Source organism: Camellia sinensis, chromosome 8 (assembly GCF_055761805.1).
Source record: "Camellia sinensis isolate YWXY chromosome 8, ASM5576180v1, whole genome shotgun sequence".
Classification (NCBI taxonomy): domain Eukaryota; kingdom Viridiplantae; phylum Streptophyta; class Magnoliopsida; order Ericales; family Theaceae; genus Camellia; species Camellia sinensis.
The window spans coordinates 47,822,913-47,846,631 of NC_138968.1; the positions used below are offsets into that span (position 1 = coordinate 47,822,913).

The following is a 23,719-nucleotide window of genomic DNA, read 5'->3' on the forward strand; positions in this document are numbered from 1 at the left end:
GACTACACGGAAAGAAACTCTTCACTAATAGGACTTAATAGATTAATAGAAAAAATTTGGGACTAATTGGAGTACTTATTTGTGAGATGAGATTTATTAGTAAATATCTCTATTATTATATTTAAATACAAGAAAATATGAATAAAATATGAAAAATTAGTGCATGTTCATATTTATTTATATTTAGTAATTTCTTTACAAATATTTTAATTTTTAATTATATTTAGATTGGATATACATCTAAAAAGTATTATATATATAATATGAAGAAATTTCACTAGCACTAATCATTAAGAACAAAAAAATATGAAATGAAAATCAATCAAAAATATGAAAAACCCAAAATTGAAAAATAGTTTTCAAAAATTAAAAAAGAACGTGGTTGTTATTTGGAATTTTGACAGCGTACGTGGATTATTAAAATACCACGCAAAATAATACAATTTTTAAAATCTAAACAATGAGAAAGTGCATAGAAATAACTTGAGAATTACTGAGATGTAGTACGAAATCAGATGTGTCTCCCTCTATGTAGATTCGAATAGATGCATACAACTCTAAGATTTAACCCAAAATATTCAGAGCATTTTTGTGTAGATTTGAACAAATGAATACAATTCTAAGATTCAACCCAAAATATTCACAAAATATCCACAGCGGTCTAATCTACGATGAACAATTATAAATAATATACACAACAATATGGAAGTAGATAGAGGAAATAACCAAATACACAACACAAAATTCTATTAAAGCTCATAAAAAATTTAAAAAAATTCAGAAAATATTTTTTTCGAATATATAAAAATTAATATGTGTCAATTACCAATAAAATAAAATAAAATAAAATTTACTGTTCCGGTCAACCAGCTGGACGTTTGGGAGAACTCCGGGTACACGAATTTTCAAACGCGCGTGTGAAAATGATTTTTAAAAATTATAAACAAATGCCGCACTCAAACTAAAAGGTAGAATCATGATTTAAAAGCTATACCAAACACAACCTTTATAATTCAATCATCAATTCAAAAAATAGGGAGACATGTCTGTTCTAGGACTTTTGGAAGGAGAGGAATAGAAAATTGATCGATTTTTAGTGTTAACTAAGTAAATAAATGTTAATGTTAATGTTAAGAAGAAAAAAAAACCAGTTAATATATATAGGATTTTTCATGACTTTTGTGCATGATACAGTGGTGGGATTTAAATCAAAAACCTTTGAGAGGGTATTAGATAATGATAATAATAATAGGTAGATAAAGCAAATAGAATGCATATAGTTGAAAACTAAATATAAATATTAAGTACTATAACAAGTCTCCTTATAGTATAAATAAAAGTTAAAATATTTGTAAAATACAATACATTTTTCACTAATTTCAATACATTTTTATTAAAATTAGTATACTTTTTAATATTGTTACATATTTTTAAAAAACTTTTTATACACTTTCTAACATTAAACAATATCTATGAAATAAATAAGCAAATAAAATGAAACTGAATGGAATAAGCATTCCACATTCCATTAAATATTCATTCGCATAATTAGTTAATTAAAATATATATTACAAATGGAATTATTATTTACCCTAAGTTAAATATTACAAATAGAATTATTATTTACCCTAAGTTTAAAGAATGACAATTTTGTTTCAATCCATTCTATTTAATTCCAATGAATCAAATACAACATTCAGATATAGCACACATTTCTTGATGGGCTGGGTTTGATAAGTATTTCAGCCCATGAAAATAAGAGCATATTCTCTTCCCTGGATTGTCATAAATGTGGAAATAGCAGATTTCTTCTTCCCTTTTTGCTCTTTCCACCATATCATATATCTATCTATCTATCTATCTATACTATTATAAAGTGAAAAAAAAGCTAAACAAAGAGATGGGTAAGATTTGAACCCATGACCATGGGTTTAAGTATGAGGACTCATACCACTTAAGCTAAGTACACATTATAATATTAATTTCATTATTATTTTCTTTTATTCCTATTTATTTAAGTACATATTATAATATTAATTTTATTTTTACTTTCTTTTAGTATATAATATATATACACATCTTCATCAACAGCCATCTCTGCAACAAACAGAGAGAGAGAGAGAGAGACACGGAACCAAAACGATGGCCGATCAGATAGCGAGAGGAGAAGAATTGGAGAAGAAAGCAGAGAAGAAGCTCAACGGCTGGGGTCTCTTCAGCTCCAAATACGAAGATGCCGCTGATTTGTTCGATAAAGCCGCCAATTCCTTCAAACTCGCCAAATCATGTAACTTTTCTCACTCTTTTCTTTTCATTCATCGATTGTGCCTTTTCATTCATCGATGCGATCGCGAAAAGTCAAAAATCTGTATCGTGTTTTGTCGATTTTGATTTGATTTAGGGCTTATTTCGATTGATTTCTTATGGTAATTTTGAAGTCTTTTATTGAATTAGAATTGGTTGATTAGTTGATCAGAATGATAATCTGATTGAGTGCTTGATTGTATGTGCATTTGCAATTGTTTGACTTGGTTTCAACTTTTGTCAACGAAGTTGAACAGTAAAATTTGTATTAATTTTGGAATAGCATAAGTGGAGAGAGAAAAAAAATGGTGTTCATTCAATGGAAGAATAAATAAAAGTTGTTCATTTTTTATTTTTATCATTTTTAATCTGGAAATTAGGTTAGGATTTAGGATGACATACATCTAGGTATAATTACATATGTTTGTATGGGTCTAGTAGTCTCTTATTTATCAACAAATGAATAGATTGGTACTTGGAAATTAAAAAGGGGAAATTTCATATCAGTGGGTATTTTGAAAAATAATTGCAAAGACATGGTAAACTTTATAAACATTGATTATTAAAATCATTAACTTTTCTATGAATATGTAATAATTTTATAGAATTACCACTGAATAGTAATTTCCCCAATTAAAAATATATTGACTTCTTGATGAGTATTGCAGACTAGTCCATGGTTCATGAGCTTAGAAAATGAATATTGGTTGCATTTTGATGCACGGATTTAATATGAATGGATTTGGTTGTAATCATGCAAGGATCATGTCTTAAAATTATACTGTATGTAGCTCACATTTAGATATCAAGGGGATAGACGGAAGGATTTCGGCAATTTTTTAGAGAAACTGCATAGCACACTAAGTGGGTCATCAATTATCTATTAAGTTTATAACAAAGATGGATCACCTTTATCCTACTCATAAAGTTTTCCGCTGCATTATTAGTTGGGAAAACCACGTGACAATGTCCATGTTATGTGTCAATACTGTATTTATTTAATGGGTATTGACACGAGAGATGGTAAATAAGATACAATAGGAAAATGCACATGATATTCCCAAACTACATTATGTGGACAATGTCACATAATACTTCAAAACCACAAAAAATATTACCAGCTTAAAAAATGCCATTGTTGGAAAACTATTACTAATAAAAAATATTACCGTTGCGAAAATACAACTGATAAACAAATATTGTAGTATAGGAAAAAGAAAGAATGGAAGAACAAATTATGTTAAAGAAAAGTAGTTCAAAAAGAGACCCTTGTTGGAGTGTGTACTAAAAAAATGGCTAGCTAAAATAATAAAGTGCAATTTTAGATTGCTATTTTGACTATCATTGTCTTATGTGTAAATTACAAAAGATAACGTTAAAAGTTTTATTTCAAATTTACAAGAAGGATTCTAATTGTATGAGGATTGTAATAAAACATTTCTACTTCAATCCTCTTAAATCCAACTCCAATTACTAACTCTCCCCTGTATTTACAAATTTAACTCCCAAGCCCATTCATTTGAAATATGTGCTTTTAATAATTCTCTTACTATGAGTACCCTAATATTTTGGAAGCTATATGCTTTATATATATTGAGAATATTTTCAATTGCATCAATACTTGAAGGATCACAATCATTAAAGAATTTGGCTATTGGTTAAAATTAGATTCATCAACATTATGTGCCAGTATGTTGGGTTTGTAATCTTTTATGAGATATGGATTCTCAGGGGATCAAGCTGGATCAGCTTATGTGAAGTTAGCAAACTGTTATATAAAGGTCAGTGCTTCATCTTACAGATCATAGGCCATTCTATTTCTACGATTAATTTGCTCGTCTTATCTTAATGTAAGCCTATATGACACTATTGCGTATGTGTTTATAGTCGGATAGCAAACATGAAGCTGCTAGTGCTTATGCTGATGCTGCTCATTGTTATAAGAAGACAAATACTAAAGGTGTGTCTTTTATTTACTTCTCCATTTAATGATTAATTTAGAAATTTTCAGACCAATTTGGCTTATTTTGCAGAAGCAGTGTTCTATTACCATATAAATATTACCACCTACAAGCCCTGTTTGATGGCACAATTAAGTGCATTATTAAAAGATTTCACAGTAAGTGCATTTGGCAATTGAATGCACCATCACCTGAAAGTTAATTGAGAATGGCTTTTATTTGAAGTCAAAGAAACTTGATTTATCACTATATGTTGAATAATTTGTTATTAGAATCTTACGATTTGTGATTCGATTCGCGATTCAATTCGTAATTTTTGCAAATCAATACAAATCTATGGGAGAATTTATTTTGGAAGTAAATCTTTTGCGAATTGCATAATTCACAATTCGATTCACTTTTTATGATTCATGCAATTCTTGAAACTATCATGCCCGACATATTTTGTTTTTTCTTTGTTTTTTTCTTTCTTTCCTTTTTATTTTTTATAGTTAAAATGATATAATACAACTTCTAATAGTGTTTAGTACAAAAATAACAGATATATATATACATAATTTGTTGTTATTTTGGAGATCAGGAAATTTTTAATAGGATCTAATTAGATTTAGTAAGACCCAATATGGTTTTAACATTTTCTTCCCATTTTCTTTTCTTTAAAAAATCATAATGTATCTTCTAAAGATGTTTAATGTTAAAGTAACTTGCAATATGAATTATCTATTGCTATTTTACTGAAAAAAATATATTTCAATTTTGCATGGGTGAGGTTGGTTAATCCTAATGGTTCTGCAAGTTCTTTCTTAAATAAACAAAAATATACTTTTTTGAACAATAAGCATATGCCTCTTTTAAAATGCTTTAGGTTTTAAAATAAAAGATTCTAATTTATACTTTCTTATGTATGCTTATGAAATATAAACATTATTGTTAAGTTATTGTTACTTGAAAATTAAGAGTTTGTCTTTGTTTACTTTCTTTATTAAGAATGGTTGATAAACAGTATCTAAAAAGGGGAAAAAGTAAGATGGTGATCTTGCATGGGAACTTGTGTTAACTTCTTATCTATTAGACCACATGATCATCATTCAAAACAACATTTTTATTAATCTGAGTCTAAATATTTTATATTTAGAAGATAAATTTAACGTCCAAGCATGTATATATATATTTTTCTAAGTAATTTAGAAAAAGTGACTAAATCTTTACAATTCATGATTTGATTTGATTTGATTCACGATTTGACAACTATGGTTTGAATACACTCAATGGACTGTAGTTATCATTTTCATTCTCACTCAACTAACACAATTATTTTAAAATTTCAAATTCAAAAATTTAGTACTTAAATATTTCATCACTAGAAATTCAATACTAAAAAAATTTAGTACTTAATTTTCAGATTTACCAAATAACCCCCAAGTATCATGCTTGTTCAATCATAAATCATAATAAACAATGTTGTTCTTTATTAGCAAACAACAGAGTGATGGATTACTTACTCGTCATAAATGTTTTATGCATTTCAGAGTCCATATCTTGTCTAGAGCAAGCAGCTAATTTTTTTAAGGAGAATGGAAAGCTAAATATGTCTGCAAGATATTACAAGGTACAATCTCTGCTAGTTTGTCAATAAACAATGGTGCACTTGAGGCAGTTCTTGAAAGTGATTACTTGCTTATTCATATTGTCTTACATCTTTGACCTCTACTGTTTGTTACAACGATAGTCAGAAGCACGGATAGTGACACGACACAGATATGACACAGACACGAGGACACACAAAATTTTAAAAAATGTAGGACATGACACGTTGGGGACAGGTGCAAAATATATAATTTTAATATTTATTATATGTCATATTTCAAAATATTTAATATTTATTTTATATCAAATATTTAATTTTATCAAATTTATCAACCTTAGGTATGTTATTTTAATAAAAAAAAAATTAAAAATTTTAATTTTTTTGGGAAAAAATGGTCCTCAGCGTGTCCCTAACGTGTTGTCCTCAATTTGTCTTCAACATGTCCACAGCATGTCTCAAGTGTTCTAGCGTGTCCGACTCTCTACAGTGTCCTTGTCTGGTGCGTGTCGTGTCTGACATGTTTTGGACACTAGTATGTCACCTCCAAAGAGGTGTCCGTGCTTCATAGATAGTCATTCATACTATTCTATTGAGGTTGATGTTAGAGTACGCCTATATGAGCATTGCATGTGATGGATAATAAAATTATAATGACAATGACTTGGAACTCTTTTTTTGTCATGTGCAGGAAATTGCTGAATTATGTGAGGCTGAACAGAACTTTGAGCAAGCTATTGATTACTATGAAAGAGCAGCTGATCTTTTCGACAGTGAAGAAGTAACAACTTCTGCGAATCAGTGCAAGCAGAAAATTGCACAATTTGCTGCTCAACTAGAACAGTAAGCTTGTACATCTTATGAGGCTACATTACTTTTAAACCTTTGTGCTGCAAAATTCAGTCTGGTATCTTCTATCTGTTTTAACCTCTTTTACTTTGCATAGGAATTCGTTGCAAAATTTAATTTATTAGGATATGAAGCTACCATTTTTCAATGCAGTTCATCATCAGTCCTGTAAATTTATATTAATTTACTAATACATGTGCTTATAGAAAATTTTCACATATATTATCTGCAGAAGTTATGCACATCTGTGTACATTTTTCTGGACACACTTTGATATAATCATTGTTAAGTAGGATCTCCTTGGAGGCTGTTCGAATTGCTCATATGGATTAACTCAGCCTGCTTGTGATTGTTTTTGTCTTTAACGATCCATTTGTTTGGGCGGAAAATAATGAAAAATATTTTCTACGGAAAACCTTTTCTGGAAAATGTTTTTTGGAGATAACATTTTTCTATTTTTGGGTGGTGGTGGTGGTGGTGAAACGAAGGTGGAGTAGCATGGTGGTCGGCCGGTGGTGGTGGTGATAGTGGCAGTGATGGTGGCTGTGGCCGTCGTGATGGTGGTGTGGTGGTAGAAGTGAGAGTGGTGGTGGTAGTGTGGTGATGTTGGTAAGACTTTAGTCGAGAAAACTATTTCCACCTTGTAAAAGTGGAAAACAGTTTCTGCCCATATAGGCTTGTTTTTTGTTGATCATAGAAAATGTTTTCTGTTGACTTTTGTTTTTCATTATACCAGACACCAGAAAATATGGAAAACATTTTTCAGAAACTGTTTTCCACCCAAACAAACGGGGCGTAAATTAATGATAACTCATAGTTCAGTATGATGGTCTTTTCTTCCAATGATGCCAGCAATTAACTCACATTCATCAAGTTGCTTGGTTTATAGTTTTACAGACAATTATTTGGGACAAGTAGTCTAGCTTGAAAACAAATAATCATATCAATATCAATGATCTAGTTTACTCTTTTTCAGATTTAGATATATACAAGTATATATTTCAAGGGCATAGCTTAGTAATATGTAGAAGATTATGAACCGCTGGTTAAATTAATAGAACAATTGAAATGAAATTTGAAAACAGCTGCTATGAAAACATTATCATAGCTTTACAATGTGGTAAAATTTTGACATTCTTGAGAAAGAATGAAAAGTGTGTTGAGACGGATTTGATATGCTCCCAATATTTCTCCAGATACCAGAAATCGATTGAGATTTATGAATTCATAGCACAGAAGTCACTGAACAATAATTTGCTGAAATATGGAGTTAAAGGACATCTTCTTAACGCTGGCATTTGCCAACTCTGTAAAGGCAAAGGGGACGTCGTTGCAATTAGCAATGCATTAGAGCGATATCAGGTTTCAACGTTGCTTTTTTCCATCATATTGAATTTTAACCTTATTGCTTGTATTATAGTTTAACAACGAATGAATTTGCAGGATATGGACCCAACTTTTTCTGGAACACGAGAGTACAGATTGTTGGCGGTATGTATAGCTTGTAGACTCAGTTGCTAGTTTTGCATCTGATTTCTCTGGTAGATTCCACTTTGATGATGAAATTCATTATATAGTTGTCAGGAAATGGATTTGATGGAATCTAGTGAACTTCTTATCTCATTGGATTCTTTCATATGAAGTGCATATTTTGATGGTTTTCTATCAACAACCTAAGCTATCTCCTTTCTTAGGTTGTAATATAACAGAAATTAAGCTTAACATGGAACATTGCTTCTCTTATGGCAGGACTTGGCTGATGCAATTGATCAGGAAGATGTTGCAAAGTTCACTGATGCTGTGAAGGAATTTGATAGCATGACCCAGCTGGTAAGTTGCATTTCTGATACTATTTAAGTAGGTTTGGGATTTGATTATCTGCGACTGGCCATAACTGCGATCCTAGCTTTTAGTTTGTCTAGAATTCATTTCATCGCCTATAGATGTCTTTATACCAGCTGTCATACTTCACTATGGTCAGAAGAGCTTTGAGTGGTTTTAGATCTTGAAAATAGCACTTTAGTAGGATTAAACTCTTGTTGAATGTGAAGTTTGTACTGATTAGACCATATCAAAGACCAACAGTGAGGAGAAATATCAACTCAGATTTACCATTGTTGATTGATACTATCTGAGCATAACATTCTTGAAAGGCTTCCTTATAATTAATTGCAGAATTTTGGCTGCTGAAACAATGGTCTCACAAGTTTTGATAATTTACGGTGGTATTAATGCATGTAAAGAGATCAAGGTATGGATTGGTTCAGAAATGGAAGTGAAAATAAATGGTTAGCAGTTTCACTTTGTCGTTATTAACTATTAAAACTCACCTTCCCTTTTCAGGGTAAAAACACACACTGTTATATACCAAAATGAAATAAGTCAAATATCAACGAAGAAAATATTATAACACGATGAAGAAAGACAAAGAAAGTGTTTTCGTATTAATTCGTTGTTTATACTTCCTCTCTAGAAACACTTAGGTCTTGTTTGGTTTGTGTTTTGAGATATTATTTCAAAAATAATTTTCTGGAGAGTTTAGAAAATTAGAAAATTTGTTTGGTTGTATATTTTGAAAATAGTTTTATAGCTTTGGAGTTTGGGATGATTTGATATTTTTCTTGTAGTTGAATAGATAGGTGTGAAAGAAAAAGGGATTGAGAAGGAGAGAGAGAGGAGGGAGAAAAAGTGATTAATTGATGTGTTGTAGTCTTATAGAGAGAAAAGTGATTTTGATATTTTATTTATCTATAAATTTTCAACCAAACATGTTTTTGGGAATTTTTTCTCCGAAAACATGTTTTGAGAGACAAACCAAGCATGCCTTAATTTTAGGGATAAAAATGCACACTATGTATGGTGTACCAAGTATGAAATGTTTTTTTTTTTTTTGTTGTTTTTGTGGTATATTTGATTCTTTATTATTCGTAATTATGGATAACGAGATCCAAGACTGATAACCTGTTAAATTCCTAACCCTTTCTTCTTTTATTTTTTATTTTTTAATTTGCTACTAGAGGATTGCCATGTGTCATGCATGTGGTGCATGTGCATTCTCATGATCAAAACTCTAGGGATAAGATAGAGAGAGAGAGAGAGAGAGAGAGAGAGAGAGAGAGAGAGAACACGGGGTAGTTTTTGGGGAGTGGGACATGGATAACTTAATTTAACCTATATCTCCTTTTTGTTTAGAGAAAATAACAAGGATATTGATGGAAAATCAAAAGATTTGTCTGCTAAGTGTCCTAAAAATAGGACCACTGCTTTACTTTCTCTGATAATATAGATGAGTTCTTTACTGTTACTAATAGTAAAAGCTTTGTATAGCTTGTTTCTCCTATATATGTTTCTATGCGTCTAGTGTGTGATGCTCTCTGAGTCCTGCTCTTCGTCCAAGGGTTTTTTGATTTGTTTTGTTTGAAATGCAGAAAAGATGGAGAATTAATGGCAAGTTCTTCACAGTCCTATGTAGCATGTTTTTTGACCCTTAAACCCCATTATCATCTTTCAATAGTACCGAAGCGTCTCTGACAACCTTAGCAGCCATATTTAATTTGCAACCATGGCTTTTAATTTTTGTATCATCTTCCAAGAGTTCCCCAGTTTCTCCATCCTAGCAGGCTTAGTTTGATTTTTGCGAACACACTAGTTCTGGATCAATTTTGAGGTATCAGCATGCAATTTGAAATTTTGAAATAAGTTTAGTTGAAAGGAGGATGCTAAGAAGGATCATAGGCCTGGGAAAAAATGATATAATATGAAGAAATTAATGCATTATTGAGAAGTTAGAGGGGCCACCTATTGGTGAAAAGGTTTGAAATGGTTTTGCCAAGTGATTCAATTTGAGTTGAATGTCATTGAGGATGACATCAAAGCAATAGACTTACAAGGAAATGATATTAAGAGAGATGAATGGAAAAATTGATTCATCTAATCAAGAAAAATGTATTTTGTTTGCATTAAGCTTTGTGAAATTGAATTTGTTCACTGTTGCAGTTGACTTAGTAGTTTATGTGACACTTTCACCTCCTTATTTTCTTTATTGAATTTGTGGGTTTCTTGCTCATTTCCATTTACACTCAAGCCACTTGTTTTTTTGATCAAGTTGAACTGATGTTGATTAATCAATATTTGGATGCTATGTTCTATTTAATTAGTGAAATAGTGTGATTTCTTATTTTGTTTCCACACATTTCACTCCACAGGATGCTTGGAAAACGACCCTTCTGTTGAGAGTTAAGGAAGCTCTGAAGGCAAAAGAACTAGAGGAGGATGACCTTACTTAAACCTGTTTTTACCTCGATGCTGTCTCATTTGCATTTTTATGATGATGATTTTACTGAGTGTTTGTGTCTGATTATATTCTTTGTTTATTTTGTGTGTACTAAATTTGTTGTTGACCTGAATGAATATGCTTGCCTTCATAAGCATGCCTGAGATTGTAATGGATACATGGTTTTCTTTATCTAACTGAGGTTGATAAATGTACTTGTATGTTGAACATGTCGAAGAATTCCCATCTTAAGTCTCTTCATTCCTTAATTTTTGTAGCATCAAAGCTCTAATCTGTCTAATTGATTCACAACAAAATTTCCGCACTATATTAGTTTGTCAGATAGCTCGCCAAAGTTTTTTATGTTAGTGTTTGGTTGGGAGATTTGAGAAGAAATTTGGAGAAGGAAAGAGAAAATGTGTGAAATTAGGTGAAATGTATGTATATTTTATTCAAATTTTACATTTTTTTCTTTCTGTTTCTAAATTCCTTTCTAAATCTCCTAACTAAACACAACATTAGTGTTTGTGCTTTTCTGATATTCTTATGTAGTAATTTTTGGACATCTTGTCAGTAAATTTGGAGCAGTTGATATTCTCAACCTCCATTTTGTTGTTAATAGGAGTTTCGTACACTGGATTAGGTGGCATTGTGATCTTGTAGTTCCCTTAAGCTGAATTGAGCTGTTGACTTTGGTAAAGATATAAAGAAAAGTGGACCCTGTAAGCCAAACAGAGCAGAACAGGGGGTGTTTTTTAGCTGGCAGCCAAGTGTATGTGGGAAGCCAAAACAACCATTACACGTGTTATGACATTATTAGTGATTTTACTTTTTATATAAATTATAAATATTTAAAATTTTTAAAATTATGTCACATTATTTGTTAGTATATTAATAGGTGTATTAATTGGTGCATACAGTATTATTTCTATTACCTTTATATTGAGTGACAACATGCCTAAAAATTGGATGAATGTGAGCCTATGATGCTGCTGGTTGAGAAGAGAATAGGTTTATGAATACAAAAATCAGTCACAAAATCATATTAGATTTTTTAAATATGAATTTCACTAATATTTATTTTAAATTCCTGTTTATAAATATGTTGCGTTTGATTTTGTAATTAGTTTGTGTTGATAGACCGCATGAACCTCTAGAGATGTGAAGTTTAGACTAGTGGCGCATGTGCTTGGTTCAAACTTACCAGTCAATAAAGAGTGCCGTTTTGGGAACCAAAAAAAAGTCACGTTTTTGTCAAAAAGGTCCAAAAACGCAAGTGGCAAAAACTCAATAAAATTAATTTGGGGAGTTATAAAAAATAAGTGTGAAATTACAAATTGAGGCCTATGACAAAAAAATAAAAAAAAATAAATTTCTTATATTGGGTAAGGATATTTTGATCATTTTAATTTGATTTGACACCATAAACAAATATTAAACTAAAAAGTCACAAGTCAACTTTTTACTAACTTTTCAAATCACTTTCCAAAAAACTAAAAAACTTGGTAAAAAGCCAAGAGTTAACTTTTTACCAACTTAAAAAGTCAAAAGTTAATTTTTTATCAACTTCCCAAAACTTAGGTCCAAATGATATAAAAGCCTCTGAGCTACAAATTCCCAGCGTCCATGGCTTGAAGTCCTCGTGCTCTTCACAATAGAGTGGTGTGTAAGACCGGCTCTGAGATTTTCAAAGGCGAAATTTTTTGGATAAATCTTAAAATTGAGGCTCTTTATATATATATATATATATATAATATTATTTATTTAAAATTTTAGCTTGAAATGGTGTACAATATAGATTTACAATAAGTGTAATATAAATCACACGTAGAATAAATGTGATCTATAAATAAATATATATATTTTAAATTATAATGAGTATTAGTATTTGTGTAAGTAATCACCACAAAAAAAAGTTTGGGGGTAAAATGTTAGTATTTATTATTTATTTATTTTTAACTAGTACTCACACAAAATATGCTTCTATATATAATTATTAAAATTATATATCAAAATTTACTTGCATTGGTTAAGACATGGAGAAAATCATTATAAAACTTAAAAATATAAAAATCTGATTTTGTTACTTTATAATTTAGCAAATTTAATTTACAGTAAGAAAAAACAATCACTCAATAACAAAAATAATCAACCCTAAACTTAATAGTGCTAAAGTTAATAAGTGATTATGTGAAAATTTAAGGTAGTTTTGTCTATACATATAAATAACTTAAGTAAGTTGATAGTTGACCATTTTTAAATCGGTTGTGAATTAATCTGTCAAATTTTATCATTTAACCAATTCAATTCAACTCAACTCAATTCATTTATCTTCTCAAACTGTATGAGTTAATTTCGGTCATAGGTTCACAGATTAGCATCTTTTTTTTTTTCACACCTCCACTTCTAATTTTTTTTTTTTCGTTTTTAGATAGGATCCACTTCTTATCTTTGTTTTCATTTTTATTTGCACCATATGTAAATGTAAATGGTTTAAATTTTGCACTTTTTAAATATGACCTCAGAGAGAGAGAGAGAGAGAGAGAGAGAGAGAGAGAGAGAGAGAGAGAGAGAGAGAGAGAGAGAGAGAGAGAGAATTTTAAGTATAAAGTTGCTTACTTGCCTACTCTCATGAGGTAAGCCAGGGAGTTGCTTCATTAACCTCAAAAAAACAGAAAGTCTTATGTTGGAGAGATCAGCAATTTATATACAAGAAAAAAATTTTAAATTTACTTAAAAGCATTTTTTTTAATTGATGAAATTTGAACATTAGTATCCATTTCACAATGTCATCTCCCAATGTTATTTATTCTATGATAAATTATACTAATCTATCATAATATTTGGATAAAATACAGTAAATTTTATAAATTTGATATAATTACATTAGACACTTTAATGTTTTGATTCACATAACACTTAATTTTATTTTCATCAGTAATTTGTTATTTATATATATGAAGAAAAAAATGATATTATTATTTCTTTTACATCAAAAATTATATTATATTTTATTTATTTTTATATCTTCACATAATCTTATATAATTTTTGACCCGTGACGATTCCAGAATTTTTTTATAGGTGGAGTTACCCCTACAAACTTAACTTTCATATATATTCAATAAAAAAACAATTTAAACTAAATAAATATTACTCTTTTTTTTTTTTTGGTATTTAGTAATTTTTAACCAAAAAAATAATTTCTTTTTAGATGTATCTTAATTAAATGGATCTAAAAATTTTAAAAGTTCATTAAAGATATAAAAAATACAAAAACTCAAAAATTATTTTTAAAAAATTGTTCACCAATAAGAGTGATTTAAATTTCTCAAACAATAGATTTCTAATGACAAGAAAAATACACAAACATAAATTTGCCTTTTTTGGTTTGTGTTTGTAAGGTGTGTTTGGTTTGTGTTTGTAGAGTAGTTTGGTTTGTGTTTGTAGAGTATATAAGGGTGTGTTTGGTTTGTGTTTGTAGAGTAGTTTTTGAGATAAAAAGTATGAAAACTTATTTGATTTGCCTTTTTTTAGAAATAGTTTTGAAAAATTATTTTGGAGAGAGAGTTTTAAAAAAAGTGATTGATTTGATGTGTATGAGAGAGAGAGTGATTTTAGAAAGTAGGTAACTAAACAAAATTTTGAAATTTTTTTTGAAAAAAATTTGTTTGGTTTGATTGCTCTTTAAAATTTGTTTGTAGAGAATTTTTCTCAAAAACAAACCAAACATGGCCAAAATTATTTATTGATATTTACGATATATTTCCTTTCGTAACTATTCATTGTAACTAATAAATATTAAATGTAACAGTGATATTATGTTATGATGGTATATATTCAACACCAATCTTGATTTTTGATAGGAATGACAAAACCGTGGGAGAAATTTAAGATGGAAACTGGATTTTCAGGGTAGAAGCGTGGTGAAGAAGAACCGAACCAGTGGCTGTTGAAGAAGAACCAAAGAAGGAGGCAGCAACAGCAAAAAAAGAGGCACCAGTAGCAGTTCCGATAGAGGTCGAAGTCGAGAGCAAGGAATTTGTTGACTCAAGGAGGAGAAACCAGTAGGTATTGAAGTCACAGGTGGTTCTCGGCAGCAACTTGAGTGTCCGACAGCAGTGATACAGACTCAAGCGTGGAGAGCAAGGCGTAGTGACAGCAGCCCAGTCGAGAGCAAGGCGTGGGTGTCCGGTAATGGTGGATCGAGACGGGTAGTTCTCGACGGCAATGGAGCCTGTGTATCCAGCAATTATGGAGGTTGAGTGCCCAAGAGAGTCAGGCGTGGGGCAGTCCGACAATGGTGCAGGGTGTAAGAACATGTGGCTCAAGAGTGTATAAAGTGTCTTAGTCTGACGTGGGGTGTATAGCTGTGTGTTAGGTGGGGGCTCAAGAGTTTTTTTTTTTTTTTTTTAATTTAAAACCATGAGGTTAAGAGGTTGGTTGTAAGAACGCGAGTAACAGTAGTAGGAGAATGAATTTTTACTCTTCGAATCTCTCTCAATGCGTTTTATCTCCTTGTACCTTCAAATTTCATATTTAATGAAATTTTTCTTTGCCGATAAAAAAAAAAACAATAATGTTGAATGGGGTCTCTTAATTTTTTAATAGGATCAAAGTATACTAAATAAAATATTAATAATATAAATAATTTTTTTTCTTAGGTTTTTAATACCTGGATGGGTCTGGGACCCATCATCACCCAACACATGGCGTCCCCTCTGCTTTTGACTCTTTAGTCTTTCGACCCAAAAAATAAAAAATAAAAAAAAATTCGGTGTAATTATGTTAAAAGGGTAGAATTTTCTCTAAACTTCGGGTATATGTCTCCATTTTATATGATTCTTTTTAAATTAATTGAAGGGTATTTTGATAATCAAATAAAAAGTCAATTTTTAATTTTTTACCAATTTTAAATCACATCACCTCTCATATTTTTTACTTATAAGAAGACAAAATAGATTAAAAGACCCAAAAAATTAACTTTTTACCAACTTTTTAAAATACCACAAAATCAGCAATGTTGTAAATATATAAGAAAATATTCAAAAATTGAAATTGATGATTAAACTTTACTTAAATTTTAGTTCTACAATAAAAAATTTAAATATACACTACCAAAAAAAAAAAAAAATTCATGATAAATTTCTGAGAACTTTTCCGGCCCTACTAGACTTTTCCATGGTAAATAAATCTAAAGAAATTGTGGGAGAGTTTGTAAAGTTTTTCTTTTTAAAAATAAGTGTTGGCCTTTCTTCTATTGACAAGAGCCGTACATATATTACGCTGCATTATTATAATTTGATCATTCTGCGCAGTAAGCATTACGCAAGCCCGCACTCTTCCATTCCCTTTTGATTTTTTCTTTTCAAATAAAATATATATTAGTGGTAACCGTATTATGTATAAATTAAAAAAAATATTATTATAATAATTTAATATTTTATCTTATGGTATATGTAAAATTTATAAGTTAACTTTTATGCTTACAATTTTTTAAATTATTAGTTTAAAAGAATTTTCAACACTTCATCTTTTTAAATTTTTATCAAATTATAATTTGATAAAAGAAAATATTAAGGGTTGAAAATTCTCTTAATTAGAATTATAGTAAAATAAAATCTTAAAATAGTGAAAATTTGAGTATGTGGTTGGTTGAAATATATAATTTGAGGCCTCGTTTGGCAAGAGGCTATTTTAGCCAATTAGCCAAAAAGTTACTAAATTAGCCAAAAAGCCAACAACCCATACCAAAAAGCTAAAGATTCTCTTTTCTCTCTACTTTTTGCACATCTTTTCGTAATTAGCCAAAAAGTCATCCCAAACATATAAGTTTTTTTTACCTATCTTTTTAGCCAAATAGCCAAAAAGTTACTAAATTAGCCTGTTCCCAAACGAGGCCTTATGACCACATCATTATATGTAGAATTAGGAAAAGTTTTTTGAGGTGTCAAACTTTTTCCATTTGTAAATATCCTACCTATTAAAAAAAAGAAAAAAGAAAAAAAGAGAGTAATTTTTGGATATATGTTTATCAGTTTTGTTTTGTGAATATAAACAGCTAATGTTTCAATTTAAAAAATTAAAAAGTAGAAAAAATAAATTGTGTTTTTTAGGGATAAAAGAAGCTATCAAACTCTTTTATATACTATTTAAGATGGACTATTTTAATCACATAAAAATATAGAAATTATATTTAGGGATTATCTCTAGATATTATACTATTATATACAACTATAGAGATTATCTCTATATTTCAATTTTATGGTCTTTATTGAAGAAAATAAAATTCGATCAAAATCCTTGACACGAAACGGACATAGATATTTCGACCATCATCATCAATGATGTTACCTTCAACAGTTAGACCTCGCCCAGTCCAATCCGTCAACTCCTCCGCCAGTGCCCACAAAGTGTAGGAGTTGGGATGACGAATCAGATTATTCTTTAAATAAGACTTGAAAATTGATTAATTTGTTCATTAAGTGATTAAAAATTTCAAAAGATATACATAAAAAAATACATAATTATATTACTAAATTACAATTCAAATTTAGATGTTATTATATCTTTTTGAAATCTATATCTAAATTCTGATATTTTTTTATTTTTGAATGATTTTTAGATTTTTTTAAATCTATTTTATAAATTGAAAAATCAATAATTTTAAAATGAGAGTTTGAAACTCTTAGGAGGCTTCTCATTATAAATCACCTTTTACTTATATAATATATAGAAGATAGGCAAATATAAATACAAATACAAATACCAAAAAAACATAAAAAAATACGTGGCATTAAAAAAAAAAAAAACTACCGGGAAATTTACAACCATTATTAGGACTTTTTTTTGGTGCAGTTTGTTACAAGAAAACAAAAACTTAAAACACTTTTCTTCTTACTTTTCAATAATTATTATTTTTTTTTCTAACTTATCTAAGTTATATTACTTCATAAGTTATTTTTACTTTATAAGTTATAAATAAAAGTTACAGCAAACACATTGACATAAATTTTTAAAAATAAAAATAAAAATAAAAATTATACGCAACCTCATAAATGAGGATATTAAAAATAGTCGAGAGAAAAGAAAAAAATAATTGATGTTACCCAAAAAAATTTGACTAGGTAATGAATGAAAATAACAATGTTAAAGATGACTAATTTTCGTGTCAAAATTATGAATGTTATTTAATGTGTATCAATTAATTGATATAATAATGTTAAAATGACTAACTTTCATGTCAAAATTCTGAATGTAATTTAATGTGTACCAATTAATTGATGTAGTAGGTCTCACTTTCATGTCCCTATCAATGTATTTGGTAAAAGGCAAGAAGTTATTTAAAATTTTCAAATTTGATCCCTGTAACATGAATTATTACTTTCGAGCATACCTATAAAAATAATGGATTGGACTTCTATCTAATTTGTTAAATGATCTGAATAATCCATTCAATTTTGTGTTAGTGCCATGTAATTTATTTTGGGCATTTAGGTTACAGGTACATTGTTAATTTTTTGAGTAGGCTCAAGTAACGTTGGTTAAAAGTTGTGTTTTACAACTTGTCTAAAAAAGTTAGATCGGCTTTTTTAACATAAAAGTCATTTGGGAAGGTTCAAAAAAACTATCTGTGAAATTATAGTTATATTGTTTAGGGTTATACATGGGTGAAAATGTAAATTTTCTAAATTGAGTGGGGATAGTTTAGTCATTTTATTGTAATGTGACATCATAAACAAATATTAATTAAAAAATCTGTAAGCAATTTTTTATCAACTTTTCAAATCACTTTCTAAAAAAGCCAAAAAACTTAATTAAAAGTTAAAAGCCAGCTTTTAATCATTTTTCTTTTTTGGGGTTGAAAGGACATTTATATGTCCAAAATGACATATACCTGTCTAAATCTTACATATTTGTCTATATGTCCAAATGCTAAATGTTACTTAGGGGGTATTTTGGGAATATGGTTAAAAATTACTTTTTGACTTATTTAATTTTTTTGTGTGTGAGAGAGAGAAGCAGATTAAAAGTTAGGAAGTGACTTTTAGTGGTGGTTTGGAATGCTTTAAATAAGTATACTTTTTGACTTTTTATAAAATATGGGTTGAGTATAGGATGAGTTTGAAGTGATATGGTAGAGAAGTGATGTGACTTAAATAAGATGATATGACTTAAATAAGATAGTTACTTTTTGACTTGTTTAGGAGATGCCAAACAATGCCTTAATCTACTTCCCAAAATAAGCCTTATTTGTATATATGCCACTTATTTATCCACCTATCTATCAAAATATCACCTATTTGTACACGAGTAACTTGTATGTCAAATGTCATCTATGTATCCTCCTCAGTGTTGACTTTTCCAATCAATTTTTGGATAACTTTTTCGCACGTGTCCTTATCACAAAAAAATATATATATACTTCTTTCGTCCCAAAATAATAGTTCATTTTGGAAAATTTAGGCCTTGTTTGGTTTGTTTTTCTGAAAAATTTTGAAAAAAATTCTCTACAAACAAATTTTCAAGATAAATCAAACCAAACAAATTTTTTCAAAAAAAATCTCAAAATTTTGTTTGGTTACCTACTTTCCAAAATCACTCTCTCTCTCTCAATTACTTTTTTTTAAAACTCTCTGTCCAAAACAATTTTCCAAAACCAATTTTGAAAAAAGGCAAACCAAACAAGTTTTCGTATTTTTTATCTCAAAAACTATTCTACAAACACAAACTAAACACACCCTTAATTTTTTTAGTAATACAATTATTGCACTTTAAAAATATTAAATTTTCAAAATTACTCTTTGATAGTAATTTTTTTTTTTTGGAATATCAATTGTCATAATTGTACTTTTTATATTGTTAATGAATTTAAAGGAATGGCAAAATAGAAAATTCCTATAATTTTAATACTTAATTTTTAAAAATAAACTAATATTTTAGTATAATAAAAAATAAAATAAGGAATTAATATTTTAGGAGGAAGGGAGTGTATATATTCCTAGGACCTAATGACATATGCCCCATGGATATAAACTTTTCACCAGTAAACCCTTTATTTTGATGACGAATTTCATTTTATCTTCTAAATTTATTTGTGCAAAACAAAAAGTGGGCTGTTGGCCTAGTAGTTGTATAATATATGAGTTTGTGGATTCAACTCCTATGAAAATAAATTTGATATTTTTCTTCTATTGGTGATTGGTTGTTGCATTCCTCGGTCCCATTTTGTTAGTCTTTTTGAAAATTTCTAAACCTTTTAATGGACATATAATTATTATTTTTGAATTTAAATTTTAAATGATTTATTTCGAAAATGCCTTTTTGTTTTTAACATAACATACCTTTTTAGGGATAGTTTTGAAAGACTAAACATTTTATCGTTTGATTTTAAAAAAAATGACCAACATTTTGGAGCATTTTAAAATAAAAATAAAATTAACAAAACAGGACGGGGAATTATACATATAAAATCATATTTCTAGTTAATCTTTTAAAAAATATATTAGCCGACTAAAATTTCTAAACTTATCTAATTATTTATGTGTAATTTATAAACATAGAATTATTTTGAGAAATTGATTAAAAATTAATTTTTTAATTTTTTTTAAAAAATATATAAAAAAATAAAAAAATAATATAATCTAAAATAAGTTTAAAATCAAAAAATAATTTTTTACTTTATTCCAAAAGTGGCTATATTTTTACAAATAAATCTCGCTTTTATAAAGCTGACATCAAAGTTAACCAAGTCAATGCACTCCAATTTTGTACCTAATAATAGAGAAAGCCTCCTCAATATAAATAAAATAAAAGTCATGGCCTAACAACCACGACACGACGTCGTTCCTAAGACATCATCAAATTATTAAAGTAGTTTAGAAGTTCTTCCGCTTTTTCCATTCTGCAGCTGCTGGGGGAGTGTTGTTGATGGATACGTGGAGCTCGCGTTCTCCTGCATTTTAATCTCCTCTCCTCATCTTTTTTCAATCCATAGGTATGTTTTCTAAGTTATTTTAGACATTCTCTTTTTTTTTTTTTTTTAAATTATATTTCATTTATTTATTTCTACATACATACATAAATCTATATATGTATAAACTCATGAATGTATAGCAATTACTTCCAATTACTGATTTTTTTTTGAGTTTTAGTTTTTGTGGGTTTCAATTATTTTGTACTGTTTTTCTGTTGATGTGCTTATTTCTCAATTACAATAACTTTCATTTGTTGTGGCTGAGATGTATTCATAGTGTGTTATTTAGGTTTTGAAAGAGAGCACCAAAAAAAAAAAAAAAAAAAAATTTGTTTTGCTTATTGCCTGTTTTTTGTGATTGTTATTGTGGGCTGGAGTGAAATTAAAAAACTAATTTTAAAAAGAAAGAAAAAATAGGTTAGATTCTAGAACCCAAAACTGCCTCTAAGTGTTGGATTCTGCTACCAGTGTTTTTTTACAGCTTCAACACTTGGTCCCCTGGTGAAGATTTGGATTTTTTGCAGCGAGAATGGTTTCGATTGATAATGGTGGAAATGATGAGGGAATTGAGAAATGTAATGGTTCTACTAGTGTCAATACTCGGATTCCTCTTCATATTTCTATGTCTCAAAAGGGACTTATAACTGATGAAAACCCTCAACATAGGCTCCATGCTAATTTAGCTGCTCAGCCCAAACGAACACGGTTTCTCAAATTCCAGCGTATTGCTTCGAGGAGAGATCAGATGTCACGGGCTGTGCATTCGTCAAGTGGTCATGTTATTCGAGAGCAACTCAATAGGGTCTTTTCCCGGAAAATGGATTGGGGCTCTATTTGTAAAATGGGCAAAGAATGGATTAAGGACCCTATGAACATGGCCCTTTTTGTTTGGATTGTTGGTGTTGGTGTATCTGGTGCACTTCTGTTCCTCGTCATGACCGGAATGTTGAACGGTGCCCTGCTGAAAAAGAGTGAAAGAGATGCTTGGTTCGAAGTTAATAATCAAATCCTCAATGCATTATTTACTCTAATGTGTCTTTATCAACACCCGAAGCGTATCTACCACCTCATACTTCTGTTTAGATGGAGACCTGATGACATTTCCAAACTCAGAATGATTTACTGCAAGAATGGGACTTATAAGCCTCATGAATGGGCACACATGATGGTTGTTGTTGCTCTATTACATATTAACTGCTTTGCGCAATATGCCTTGTGTAGTCTTAACTTAGGATACAAGAGATCAGTCCGACCAGCTATAGGAGTTGGGATATGTATCTCTGTTGCAATTGCTGCACCTGCAATCGCTGGTGTTTACTGCATTGTTAGCCCACTCGGGAAGGATTACCATTCTGAAACGGATGAGGAATCACAAGCTCATATTACCACTGGTGAAGTATGCCAGCCAAGCCAGTTAAGATCCAAATCATTAGAGAAGAGATTTTCATTTGCTTCAAGAGATGAGAGGATTGTCGAGAGCACCAGACCCACGTGGAGTGGTGGGGTGCTTGATTTTTGGGATGATATTTCTTTAGCATATCTCTCACTATTTTGTAGTTTTTGTGTTTTTGGGTGGAATATGGAGAGACTTGGGTTCGGAAACATGTATGTTCATATTGCAACTTTTCTTCTGTTTTGCACGGCCCCTTTCTGGATTTTCAATTTGGCTGCCGTTAATATCAATAACGAGAGCGTGAGGGAGGCATTGGGGGTTACGGGGGTCTTTCTTTGTGTGTTTGGTTTACTTTATGGTGGATTTTGGAGGATTCAGATGAGAAAGAGATTCAACTTGCCACCATATAATTTCTGTTGCAGTAAAGCAGATGTTGCTGATTTTACACTCTGGCTTTTCTGCTGTTGGTGTTCTCTTGCTCAGGAAGTGCGGACTGCGAATTCATATGATGTTGTAGAACAAAAATTTTGCACAAAGCAAGTGGATGGATGTGGCCAATTGCAAATTTCACCTTTGCCTCGTGAAGATGGAGATTCAGAGTTTAGGTCTGGCCCAAGTTCTCCACACAGCAACATCTCTGCTCCATCACAGATTACAAAAGCTAACTCTACAATTCCAGATGGGCATGTTCCTTTGGAAGAGGAGGAATCTCATACAGGAGGTATGGATGAAACTATGACACCACCTCTGCCTTCACTTATACAAAGAGAAGCCAATTAGGTTAAAACCATTCAATAATGGCATAATGATTTGTATTATTAAATGTTGCAGACTAGTTCAAATGATATATAAGTATTTTTAGTGTATCCAATTGCATTTTACATGTAAATTCTTTTTCTTTCTTAGGTCTCTTGAAGACAATTTTTTGGATACATCTGAGCATTATTATAGTTTCGTAGTTACCTCAATATTTGAACAAATACTCTATATACAGCAAGTATCGCAGAAGGAATATGTCTAAAGTGTGCTAGCCTGTTAGGTGTTCCGAACTGAATAAAAAAACAAAGTTGTGCCTATTGTTTTCTCAAAACAAAGATGTGCTGAATTTTTTGAGGTGGCAAAATGTAATCTCGACTTGCCATGCGTTCTGCTTGGGGTCTTTGTCAAGCTTCCCATCTTCGGTAATTTTCTCAAGGTTGTGGAGCTCCAATATAAGATATTGGTGTGAATCTTTTGGAACTCCAGAGAATTCATTTTTCCACCCATGTTCCAAAGGGATAAATATATATATATATATATATAGATTGGCATACTGTTGGTAGATGACAATCCATCTTGGTAGTTTGAAACTTTTAAAATTAGCTGCTGCTTCATGATAA

General features: G+C 30.1%; 2 protein-coding genes across 3 annotated transcripts; both read left to right on the top strand.

Moving 5' to 3' along the window:
• Positions 1 to 2,044: 2,044 nt before the first annotated feature.
• LOC114293653 (alpha-soluble NSF attachment protein) lies at positions 2,045 to 11,202 on the top strand. Of its 2 annotated transcripts, none has more exons than XM_082882578.1 (9): positions 2,045 to 2,287; positions 4,036 to 4,085; positions 4,192 to 4,264; positions 5,795 to 5,874; positions 6,542 to 6,693; positions 7,896 to 8,061; positions 8,143 to 8,190; positions 8,449 to 8,529; positions 8,875 to 11,202. In XM_082882578.1, exons 1-9 carry the CDS (start codon positions 2,143 to 2,145, stop codon positions 8,887 to 8,889), a joined length of 810 nt encoding a protein of 269 aa, XP_082738704.1. In that variant the 5' UTR covers positions 2,045 to 2,142; the 3' UTR covers positions 8,890 to 11,202. The 2 variants fall into 2 exon arrangements, with proteins under 2 accessions (XP_082738704.1, XP_028093568.1); XM_028237767.2 differs by having other exon boundaries at positions 10,905 to 11,202.
• A 9,608-nt stretch (positions 11,203 to 20,810) lies between these two features.
• LOC114292372 (uncharacterized) lies at positions 20,811 to 23,229 on the top strand. The gene is made up of 2 exons (XM_028236317.2): positions 20,811 to 20,968; positions 21,416 to 23,229. The coding sequence occupies exon 2, from the start codon at positions 21,477 to 21,479 to the stop codon at positions 23,118 to 23,120; it is 1,644 nt and encodes a 547-aa protein (XP_028092118.2). The 5' UTR covers positions 20,811 to 20,968; positions 21,416 to 21,476; the 3' UTR covers positions 23,121 to 23,229.
• Positions 23,230 to 23,719: the final 490 nt, after the last annotated feature.

Coding starts and splice junctions, on each gene's coding strand:
- LOC114293653 (XM_028237767.2), top strand. CDS start 2,143: ATGGCCGATCAGATAGCGAGAGGAGAAGAATTGGAGAAGAAAGCAGAG. Junction 2,288..4,035: donor CTTCAAACTCGCCAAATCAT/GTAACTTTTCTC, acceptor ATGGATTCTCAG/GGGATCAAGCTGGATCAGCT. Junction 4,086..4,191: donor TAGCAAACTGTTATATAAAG/GTCAGTGCTTCA, acceptor ATGTGTTTATAG/TCGGATAGCAAACATGAAGC.
- LOC114292372 (XM_028236317.2), top strand. CDS start 21,477: ATGGTTTCGATTGATAATGGTGGAAATGATGAGGGAATTGAGAAATGT.